This window comes from Rhinatrema bivittatum, chromosome 2 (assembly GCF_901001135.1).
Source record: "Rhinatrema bivittatum chromosome 2, aRhiBiv1.1, whole genome shotgun sequence".
In the NCBI taxonomy this organism is placed as follows: Eukaryota; Metazoa; Chordata; class Amphibia; order Gymnophiona; family Rhinatrematidae; genus Rhinatrema; species Rhinatrema bivittatum.
Window position 1 is genome coordinate 485027246 of NC_042616.1, and position 12280 is coordinate 485039525.

The window sequence follows — 12280 nt, forward strand, 5'->3', positions numbered from 1 at the left end:
ACAGTGATATAAATAGTTGACTTATGAGAGCCTTATAAAGAGTCTCTCTCTCTCTCTCAGCAGCCCAAAAATAAGAAAAAGCCCGTCTGGGCAGCTTGTGAACTGAAAAATATTGCAGGTGCAATAGATTTATTGTACATTGTGATAAAATACCTATGCAAAACGTTAAAATAGCGCACGGTGCGGTAACTCAAAAATTACCCTAAGCACGCCCCTTTTCCTTATCACAGGCATTATCCATGCAAAAGTTATAGCATTATGATGAATCTAGGCCATAGTTTGTAAAATATTAACAAATATCAGATTGCCAGTGTGGCAGGTTGGAGGAACAATTAAGTCTAGTGCAGCTGGCTGACTGCAGTTATGCCTTGGCTGGATGACAGTATATCATCTGACCAGTCTGAAGATGGCATCCCTTCCTATTGTCATGCTTTATTTCATTTTAGTTTGCCATTGTGATTTCAATGTGCTGTGCTGGCCATCAGGTTCCCAAATCATGTTTAAAAATGTATATTTGGAAAAGAAATCACGGTACATTTTTTGTATTAACAGAGCAGCAATGTACATATTCCACAGGGAATTTTCCTGGCTATTTGAGAAATGATTTAGGCAAAGAAGAGGAGACATGAAGGATGGAGAGGTGAGGGAAGGAAAAATGATCAGGTGATGGTTGCTTATCAGAGGCATAGGGTGAATGTGAGTGAGGAACAGATAAATAGCAGCAGTGGATCCAAAGAAATTCCACTATTAACAGTTTAAGATTTTATAATTATAAAAGAATACAATTCATTATGATCAGCAAAATTCCCCATAACCATTACATAGCCCATAGTGAGTAAGGAGTCACAGCACAATTTTTGCAGGAAATCATGTGAGGCTGCTGATTTAGAAGGTGCCAATACTTCAAAAATCCATAAAAACAAAGAAAAAGGAAGAAAGGAAGAAAAAAAGGAAAGAACTGATGACAACATAACTTCAAAATACATGTTTAACAGCAGGGATTTGCACTATGAAAGAAAGGAGACAAGGAAAGGGAACCTATAGCATAAGCTAAACGGAACTATCCTTTTTCTCTGTTTCTGGCAAAACCCCTTTCACAGATGGAGCAGACCTGATGACTGATATTGTCAGCTCTCAACTATTGAATCTGGTCTTAGCATTGTTGCACTTCTGGCTTGCAGCAACCAAAAGTCAACATCATGGAGCTAGGACTTGACAAAAGACGGCATTTCCAGGAGTTTGAGATGTCAGCACGAAAATCTCTGTTACCGTATGACCAAAGAGATGGGTTAACAAGGTGAGCGGGAGAGGACTTTGCCTGGGTCCATCACATTGTCAGAGTCCCGCTGCAGGGAGTGACAGCATGAAAACACACACAGCATAGATTGTGCATAGTTTAGGAAGAAAGGGAATGTATAAACAAGAGTAAGAAAGAGCTGCCAAAATGCTTAATCTGTAAAAGAGAGCATTACTGTAAAAAGTGATGAAAGATTGATTTGTTTGCCAGACAGGTATACAACAAGCTTGATGGCAAGTCCAAATGTGTGCAGACCGGATAAGCTAGCCAAGAATGCAAAATGAGTAGATTTTTTTTTTTTTTTTTGCTCAGTAAATATTTTTAAAGAAATCCAAACAAACAAATAAGTAGTAAGGTTATAAATGTTCCATTCAGCCTATGATCTACTCTTTCCCCTGCTGACCTAGCGTTTTATACATGACCTATTTTAGGAACCTATTCCTGGTTTTGACTATTGTTTTCATTAGTTTGCTTTATGATTTTATTGAATTTTTATGCATGATTTAGCTGTGAGCCACTTAGGGCTGTAAATAAGTGGCAGATAAATCTCTTAAATACATAAGTAAAAACTACAGAAGGGTTCCTCTCAAAAAAAAAAAAAAGTAACAGCAGTGTACACTATTGCATAAAATTTAAAAAAAAAAAAAAGACCAGGAAAAGCATTTCTCACTTATGCTTAGCAAAAATGGCCAAATTATTTGAATAGTTTGTTAGTCTGAAAAAAAGTTTCCTCTTCTACTGGAAGAAAACAAATTGCAGAACTCCCTTCCATGTGTGAAAATAAAGTTGACCCAGAGGACCTGCACTAAATCAAATATAATCAATGGTAACAGAAACTAGATATTTCACCAGCAAATGAAATCCTCGACTATTAAACAGCTAACGTAATTCTACCACAGCATTTGAGAGAGCAGAAAAGGACACCATGCAAGATAAAAGAATTCAATCTGTGTGTACCTGTATTATTTTCTGACTCACCTTCATCTTCAATTGAGGAAATAAGAGGCAGGTTTTCGTTGCATGCTGTTCATAACAACCAGTGGGAAAGGTGCACAGTAACAGGAAAACAAAAAAACTAATTCTATGAGGTGAGGACAAAATCCTAATTGCAAAAGCAGGGGAATGCTAGTTAACCCTTACCTGAATTCTTCTCCATAGACTGCAAAGAGGCTGACTTCTCCCCACCCCCACCCCACAGAGCCTTGCAAGGGTTCCACACTCCTAGTGCACGGTCATCATTTTGTCTCCATTTCATGTGCACGCTTCATGCTTGCAACGGGTTGGCAAAAGCAGAAAACATTTCCCTTTATCCAGACACCAGTAACCAGTGGGATGCACTCTTACACCTCTCATACTTTTCGTGTGCAGAGTTTTGCCAGAGGTGCATCGTGACCCACCTTCTGGAGAGACACTTTAACCCACTCCTTCATGCATTTTGGCAGCTCCAGCACACACTTCAAAATGGAAAGAGTAAGGCTGAGCGCTGAACCGGCCAAAAAGGTTCCCTCCAAAACTCAGGCCACTTGGCAGTGCTACGGTGTGGATGAAACAATTCCTATAAAGAAGAACTTGAGCAACAATACAGACACCTCATCATTCCAAGGCAGAGAGTGCATTCTGTATTTTCAGAGAAGCCGAGCAAAAGTGACCTTGACAGAGGTCAGAGGATGAGTTAGCAGTATTATGCACGCTGTTCCAGTGAATGGATGCTTAGACTTGGACAATATAGCTGTGCTCTTTTATTTCTTTTGCACCCAAGTTCTCCTTCATAGAACTGGCATCTCTGGCAAAGTGCCCGGCATGAGCACAATACAGCTGATGTACCATGCAATAGCTGCTTCACTCTCATATCTGGTAGCTGGCAACCAAAATCCATGTAACAGAAGCCATTCTTATGTGCATGAATGGGGTTAGAAAGAAATACCTGGGGCATATTACAAGCAGTTTTGGTGGTGGCAGGGGGAGGAGCTTACACATTTGCTAGGGGTACAAATCTGAGCAGTCTTACAAAAGTGACAAATCTCAAAACATAAGGCAGAATCAAGCTCAGTCCGCAAGATTGCATTACACTTGGAATGAAATCAATATAGTTGAACAACTTTACAAAAAAGGTACTTACCATTATACTTTAAATTTGAGCTTCATTAAAGAAGTCAGACTATTAGAAATAACCTTAAAGGTTCATTTTGCAATACAAGTCTGCCACCAAGTAACAAGATTAATTTGCAAATTGCACTGAGCAATAACAAAGAGACTTTACTGATAGGGGTTTTTTTATTCTCTTAAATGTGGCGCATTTTCATCATAAATTACTGAATAATTCTTTACAGCCTTGGCCTGTGCAAGGCTCTGCTTATCTGACTGAGCAGGAAGTGCAGAGAGCAGCTGTAAACCCAAGGGGCAGAGGGAATCCATGAGCTGAACTTGGGATGATAAACAGGACAATAAGCTGGCACGAGTACAGGCCGTGCTGCACATTCCTCGCTGGGGCTTTGATTTTTCTTATCTCAGCTTGGAGTGGAAAGCACACGGGAGGAGAACAGCAGACAGGGGGAAGCCGGAGGCCCGCTGCATCCCAGTGATTCCATCAGTTCTGTGCTGACTCATCTGATCACTCACCTCGTAGCCCTTCTCCAATAGGAATTCAGCCAAGTAGGAGCCATCCTGGGCAGAGGAGAGAAGGAGAGAGAGAAAGAAAAGTGTCAGGAATGTGGTAGCTAAGTTGCAACCGGTCAACTTACAATGGCAACAGGCATATTTCGGATCAGAGTAGGCATTTTTTTTTTTTTACTGGGTGACAGTGATAGGCAATGCCACCAAATTAAAAAGTGCTTTATTATGACTGCATGACTGATGCAAATACACCATTTTCCTGTTTCATTGCATTTTTATCTGATCATGTTGTCATACAAAAATTAATTCTGCTCCACACATTGTAAAAGTTGATTTTACTCAGGATATGACTACAATCTTATCCCTCTCTATTCTGTTCCAAATGAGGGCTGTGCAGTAACCCGCAAGATTATGTGCCCTCTGCTGAGAACAGTGATGAGAGCCTGATAAAGAAATACTGGCTTCCCATTCCAATGAAATGTTGCTAAAGCTGCAACAGAAAAGGGTTTGTACAAGCAAGAAATATGAAATATGTTTATTTATTTAAAATTTTCTTATATACCTCTTCATCATAAAAACTATCAAAGCAGTTTCCATAAAGATATACATAACAAGTAAAATCTTCGACATACATAATAAAATAGAGCCTACAATAATGCAAAATAAATTACAAACCACATAAACATAAGGTAGTACAATTTCATAGAAAAGAAATAAGAGGAAAGGGAACCTTAGTCAGTAGTTAAAAGATTAAATGCCAAGCTGCATAAATAGGTCTTTAATTTATTTTTTAATTCTTTAGTGCTGGATTCAAGCCTTGAGTAATCAGGAAGAGAATTCCACAATACAGGACCTGTGACCGAGATAGCTAGTTTTCTGGTTAGATCTAATCTGGCTAGTTTTATGAAGTGTACTTCAAGAAGGCTTTTATTAATGAACGAAGATGATGAGTTGGCTGATAAACACGCAGGCTTGAGCATAACCCGAATATTTGAGGTTTTATAGAGCAGATTGTAAATGATCATGATGATTTTATATTGGATGCGGTAGGAAACAGATAGCCAATTTAACAAAGAGAGAACGGGCATTATGTGATCGCATTGCTTGGAACTGGTCAGGATGCATGCAGCAGTGTTTTGGATTAATTGAAGAGGGCGAATGGCGGTGGTTGGAAGACCTAGATATAAAGCATTACAATAATCGAAGCCTATTAGAATGAGGGCCTGTAGTACAGTTCAAAAGTCTTGAGGGTATAATAATGGTTTCAGACGCTTTAACAGATGAATTTTGAAGAATGATGTTTTAACCAAAGCAGAAATATTGTGAGACATGGATAAAATAGAATCCATGGTGATTCCAAGATTATGCACTTTTGTTGTAATGGGAATGGTATAATTATCTAATTGGAGATGTGCAGGTGGTTGGCATGAAGACTGTGGAATGGCGGACAAATGTAATATCTCAGTTTTTAATGGGTTGAATTTCAAATGGTTGTGTGTTAACCAGATATTGATGGAGCTAAGACACAGTTTCACAAAAGAAAGTGTATGTGATCAGGAATTTCTGTAGGAGATGAAGAACTGAATGTCATCAGCATAGATTTTAAAATCTATGCCTAGACCTGCGAAAAGGTGACACAGGGGAAGGAGGTAAATGTTAAACAGAATAGCTGATAAGGATGATCCTTGAGGAACATCAGATGGGACAGTGTACCACTTGAAATGATAAGAACCTATGTTTATTTGTTGGGGCAATCAGGAAAGATCTAAACTAATTAAGAACTAAACCAGTAATCCAGCTTGAATGAAGGCCGGATAATAATATTGAATGATCAATGGTATCAAAAGCAGCTGAGATGTCTAACAACACCAAGGTACAATCTGTATTTGAATCAAAACCTCTGATTATTGTGTCGAGTAAGGATATAAGTAAAGTTTCCGTACTATATCCTTTCCGGAAACCATGCTGATTTGGGTGAAAGATGGTATTGTCATTGATTATTTAGTTAATTGGTGCAGCATGACTGATTCAAAAATTTTTGCAGGTGAGGTTAGTGTAGTGGTCATAGATTACTGAAATCATTAGATATATCCAAGACAGAAGTTTGTTTTAATAGATCAGGAAAGATATCTAGATTGAGAGAAATGTTTTCAAGATGAGCTCAAGTTAGGGCCAAAGGTTCGCAAGCAGCTTTTAAAATGTAACCTGGGTAAGCATTAAAGAGGCTGGATGAAATTTTCATTTTGGATATTATCCAGATGATGGTGGAGGGATCAATATTATCAAAGGAGGACCAAGTACTGGTAGCTGCAGGTAAATTTGAGCTAGGTATTGGTAAATGAGAAAATTATTTTGAACTATTTATAAACTTGTACTTAAAATAATCAGCTATGTTATTACAGATCGGCGTTCTGCGTTTCTGGTCAGAAAAGAAAGAGCATCATTTTTTCAGGGCTGCACAATTCCAGCCCTCAGCAGCCACACGCAGGCCTGATTTTAAGCACCACCAAATCTGCTGAATCTGAATTGTGAATACTCTGACCACCTGACTTGTTTGCATCCCTTGAGCATCATGCTTTGCGTGCCTCAATTTTCTTGTAGCTTTATCACTGGATTGCTGGATGCCACTAGGTCATCAGGGACAAGCAGAAGCAGACATAATTTTGCCTTATTGTACCTGTTGGGAACCCTTGGTTTCCCTAACTAAAAAGAGTGTACTGTTAAGCTGGGAAGGCTCTTTGCATAAATGAGAGAAGTGTGTGTTTTGCTCCCCCATGTGGGAACTCGCAAATAGTATGTGCTAGTTGTTTATCAACCCAAAGCATTGGGGGGGGGGGGGGGGGGGGAAGACACCCTCAAACTTTCCACCGGCAATGGAAGGAGCAATCTCATTGGTGGCAAGTGAAACAACCCATGTCCTTTCTGCCACCGTCCACCTCCCCCTGGTATTGCTGCAGTCTCCTCACTCATGCTCCCTGATCCTAACAAATTGGAAAATTGTTGCCTTGCAGTACTTCCTGCCACTTCCTCCTTCTCACCTGCCAGCGCCTGAATGACGTCATCAAGCATGACAGCTGAGGAGGAGGAAGGGACCATGTGGCACGGCCTCCATCCTTCACAAACAGGTCTGGCTGTGCTGTCGCAAAGCCTGTCCCACGGTGGCCATAGAAGCAGCCCAGGCCTTCGCGGAGTACATCCTGCGGCAGTAGAAGAAGCAGCCCAGGCCGCTGAGGAGCCCATCCTGTGATGGCTAAAAATGAGGCCCTGGCCTGCCTGCAGTCATGTGTGTGTGAGAGAATGCCTGTCTATATATGTGTGTGTGAGAATGCTTTTTTTTGTATTTTTTTTCAGCATATACTGTGAGCTTTCCTGAAAACTTCAGGCCCTGCTGCAGAAGCAGGCCCGATGAAAACGTTAGGAAATGCAGCAGAAGTGTCCTTAGCCCTATGCACATGGGGCCTCCAGCAGCTACTGGGCCACAAAAAACGAAAAATCCATCGAGGCCGCCTTGGAACCTATCCTTCTAGTGGCCAAAGAAGACATCCGTCGAGCCGCCAGCACATTCTAGCCTACCTGCCGACCAAAATCAAAAAGATGTTGCAGACCACACACACACCTCAACTGTCGCCAGCCACCGGCAAAATCAAGAAGCTACATGGCTACAGCACACCCCAATCTGCCAATGACCTGAGTTAGAAGGTTGCGGGACTCCCTTGCTTCCCCCTCAGATTCCAGGAGAGGCAGAGGACCGGGTGAGAGGGAGGAGTGTGACTGAGTGTGGGAGCCTGTGCACAAGAGAGGCCAACTGATGACCTGCCGGTGGGCTTCCCACTAACAGAAAGAAGGACCACCGGGAGGGGGATGTATGAGTCATATGGCAGGTTTTGACCATGAGGGGAGGGGGTGACTGACTGAGAGGGAAGGGAAGGGTTTGAGTGGGAGAGAGGGGAGGGAGGTGAGTGTGAGGAAAAGGGTATTGAGTGACTGAAAGGAAAGAGGAGGTGGGTGAGTGACTGAGAGCTGAGTGAAAGGGAAGGAAACTGGGAAGGAGAAGTGAAGACGTGAAAGGAGAATGAGAAGGACAGGGTAGAAGGGTGCATGTGTGTGAATGAAAGTATGTTTATACGAGAAAGAGAGGAGAAAGTCTGTTTATTCCCTCCTCTCCTGCCCCCACCTCTGCCTCCTCTCCACTAATTTAGGCCAATCTCAGGATGACTAGAAATTAAAAGTTCCCAGACATGAAGAGGTGAACAATTTTTTCTTTATTAGTTTTAATATCTCTACTGTTCTGAAATATTTAATTGATTTTTGGGAAATGTTTAAAGTTGTTTTTATGCTTATTATTTATTAGATGCTCTAGTCATAATCTGTTTTGAATGGAGAAATTACAAACCTGATAATTTTGTTTTTCTTAGTGTAGACAGATGGACTCAGGACCAGTGGGTTATGCTCTCCTGCCAGCATATGGAGACAGAGCAAGCTGATGTCACAATATATATTACCCTGCAGTGACCCCAGCCTACCTCTTCAAAAACAATTGTGGACAGACTACCAAAAAACTTGATTAAAAACAGGCAACCATAATTGTACTTAACCAACAAGAAACACTGAACTCATGTAAGAATCTAGGTACCCCAATCTGTGGACTGGATGAACACTTACCAATAGTCCCTTGGGACCCGGAGACCAATAGGATGACTATTGAAACACTCATGTGGCAGCCAATGATGGGAAGCTGAGTCCATCTGCCTACACTAAGGAAAACGAAATTATCAGGTAATTAATTTCTCCATTTCTTAGCGTGTAGTCAGATGGACTCAGGACCAGTGGGATGTATCAAAGCTACTCCTGAACAGAGTGGGAGGCTGCCCGCAGTCCAGTTAACACCGCACATGCAAAGGCTGCATCCTCCAGGGACTGCACATCCAGACGATAAAACTCTGGAAAAAGTATATAAGGAGGACCACATCACAGCTCAGCAGATATCATTGGGTAACAACAATCTAACCTCCGCCCATGATACTGCCTGAGCTCTAGTGAAATGAGCCTTAATCTGAGTAAGCAACAGCTTTTCAGCATCCACATATGCGGCTATGACCACCTCCTTAATCCAGCGAGCTTTTGTAGCTCACGAAGCTGGAGCACCCTACTTACTTCTGCCATGGAGGACAAATAGGCGATCCATCTTCTGGAAAGGTTCAGAAACCTCCAGATACCGCACAACAAGTCTCTTGCCATCCAAGGGGCACAAAAGGTTATACTCCTCCTCATCCCTAACCTTATCCAGGGTCGGCAAGGAAATAGACTGATTCAAATGAAATTCCAAGACCACTTTGGGCAAAAGGATGGAACAGTACGCAGCTCAGAAATTCGACACATAGAACATATGGCTACCAGGAACACTGTCTTCAAGGTCAATAACTGCAAGGAAAGGCTATGCAGCGGTCGGAACATAGGGCCTGCCAGCACCAAGTTAAGACTCCACTGGTAATCTCAAGGGAGGCCTAAAATGATTCACTCTTCAAAAAATGGATCACATCAGGAAGAGACAACAAGGAATCACCATTCACTGGGCCTCTGAAACAGGCAAGAGCTGCAACCTGCACCTTCAAGGAATTAAGGGCTAATCCTTTATGCAACCCATCCTGCAAAAATTCCAGAATGTGTGGGATCTTAACTGAACGAGGAAGAACACCACGCTCCTCACACCAGGCCTCAAATACTCTACAGACCCGCACATAAGCTAAAGCAGTAGAAAATGTTTGAGCACGGAATAAGGTGGCAATCACCGCAGAAGAATATCCATGTTTCAACAGGTGAGCCATCTCAAGGGCCAAACCGTAAGACAGAACAAAGTCAAATCGTCACGAAGAACTGGTCCCTGCTGCAACAGATCCATGTGCAACGGAAAAAGAAGGGAGGTCTCTACTAGAATTCTTCAAAGATCTGCATACCATGGACACCTGGGCCAGTCTGGTGCTACCAGGAGAACTAGCCCCCTATGGCTTTCGATTTTGCAAATTATCCTGCCCAGCAGGCATAAAGCAACTTGTCTTGCAACCAAACCTGTATGAGAGCATCTATGTCCAGGGACATGGATCTCTCCTGCGACTGAAGAATTGAGGAACCTTCGCATTGTGAGAAGTCGCCAGCAGGTCTAGGAATGGAAGGCCCCAGCACTCCAAAATCAGCTGAAATGCCTCTGCTGACAACACCCATTCTCCTGGTTCCAGACTCTCCCTGCTGAGAAAGTCCGCTCTTACATTGTCTTTTCCTGCAATGTGAGAGGCCAAAATCATCTGTAGGTGTCCTTCTGCCCATTCCATAAGTTGGTCTATTTCCTGCGATATTTGCTGGGCTCTTGGTTCATCCCTGGCTATTGATGTAGGCCACCGTAGTCATGTTGTCTGACATCACACACACCACTTCACCCTGAAGCCTGGGGCTGATCTGCAAGCATGCCAACTGGATCGCCCGGGCTTTCAGGCGATTGATATTCCAGAGGGACTCTTCAGCATTCCAATGCCCTTGATCCATCAGCTCTTAACAGTAAGCCCCCCAACCCTGGAAACTCAACCAGGTTGGGAATGACAAGGACATTCCCTTTCTCAGAAGAGCCTCCTGCAACCACCACTGGAGGTGAGAGCAGACTTCCATCGGCAAGTGGAGCCAAACCGAATAGTCCTGAGACTGCGGGTTCCAACGAGACAGTAGGGAGTGCTGAAAAGGACACATATGCACCCTTGCCCACGGCACCACTTCCAGGGTTGCCACCATCAAGCCCAGCACCTGTAGATAGGATGACACCGTTGAGCATAGAGTGTTCACCAATTGACGCACCTGAGACATCAATTTCTGAATCCGAAAGTCCGGCAGGAAAAATCTTGTCCTGTCTCATGTCAAACCAAACCCCTAGTTACTCCAATGATTGAGATGGCTGAAGACTGCTCTTGGCCAGGTTTACCACCCAACCAAACTCCTACAACAAGGTGATCACCTTGTGTGTCACCAGGCGGCTCGCTTCCTGAGACTTGGCTTGAATCAGCCAGTCATCCAGGTATGGGTGCACCAGGATCCCTTCTCTTCTCAAGCTTGCCGCTACTACCACCATAACCTTGGAAAACATTGGTATTCCAAACAGGAATATGAAGGTAGATCTAGGACAGGACAAGAGAGGTTAGAAATTTCCCGGATTGCACTGCCATTATCACAAAGCGTAAGGTTTCCATGCAAAAATGAGTCGCCTTCAAATCACAGTTGACCCTTTTGAGATCCAGGATGGGACGAAAGGAACCCTCCTTTTTGGGCACAACAAAATAAATGGAATATCGCCCCATACTTTCTTGAGATGTGGGCACCAGAACCAGAGCCCTCAGCCTAAGGAGCCTTTGAAGCATAAAATCCACTGCCTGCTTCTTATGTGGGGAGTGGCAAGGAGACACCATGAACAAGTCCCGAGGAATACTGCGAAATTCCAGTGCATATCCTTCTCGTATCATCTCCAGGACCCACTGATACGATGTGTTCTCAACCTACCTATGATAAAAGAGAGAGAAGCATCCCCCTATCTCTTGTTCTCAATGGTGGGTCGGCAAACCTTCATTGGGAAGCTCATATAGATCCACCACCCAAGCCCATTCTTCTCTTGGGCTGCCGGGGACAAAAAGACTGAGTTCTACCGAAAGACTGAGCCTTCTGAAAGATTGATCCTCTGTAGGGATGAAACTGCTTGGAACCCTGGAGATGACCCCTCATACCAAAGAGGCGCTGCAATTGCTTCTTATCCTCCGGCAACCGAGGAACCAGAGATTCGCCCCACTTACTGGCCAGTCTATCCAACTCGCTCCCAAACAAGAGTGAGCCTTTAAAAAGCATCTAGGTAAGATTAGCTTTGGAGGCTACATCAACTGACCAATACTGCAACCAGAGTTGACGCCTGGCCGCTATCACTGAAGCTACTCCTCTGGTTGAGGTACAGACCAAATTGCAGCCTGCATCTGCTAAAAAGCGGCAGTGCGTGCCATAACCGCTCTGGAATTCCCTCCAGAATCAACCTCCTGAGAGAGAAGCAGACAAGATTGCACCATGAGGGCCCAACCGGAAACAATCAGTAAAGTCATCACCACTGCCTCAAAGGTTTTCTTAAGTATAGCCTCAATCCTCTTATCAAAGACATCCTTCAAGGCCGCTCCTCCCTCCATGGGGATAGTCGTCCGCTTAGAGACAGCACATATCAGTGCATCCACTTTGGGAAAACGTGAATGCTCCCTCACAGCTGGATCCAAGAGGTACAGGCCTTCCAATGTCTGACCCCCTTTAAAATTTGCCTCTGGGGTGTCCCATTCAAGATCAATCAATTCCTGAGAGGTG

General features: G+C 43.3%; 1 protein-coding gene across 1 annotated transcript in view; it reads right to left on the bottom strand.

Annotated features, from left to right (window-relative positions):
• Positions 1-12280, bottom strand: part of LOC115083338 (GDP-mannose 4,6 dehydratase-like) — a 492002-nt gene that overhangs the window by 291201 nt on the left and 188521 nt on the right. The window contains exon 2 of the mRNA XM_029587140.1: positions 3917-3961. Within this exon, the coding sequence (XP_029443000.1) occupies positions 3917-3961 (45 nt within the window). The remainder of the gene's footprint in view (positions 1-3916; positions 3962-12280) is intronic.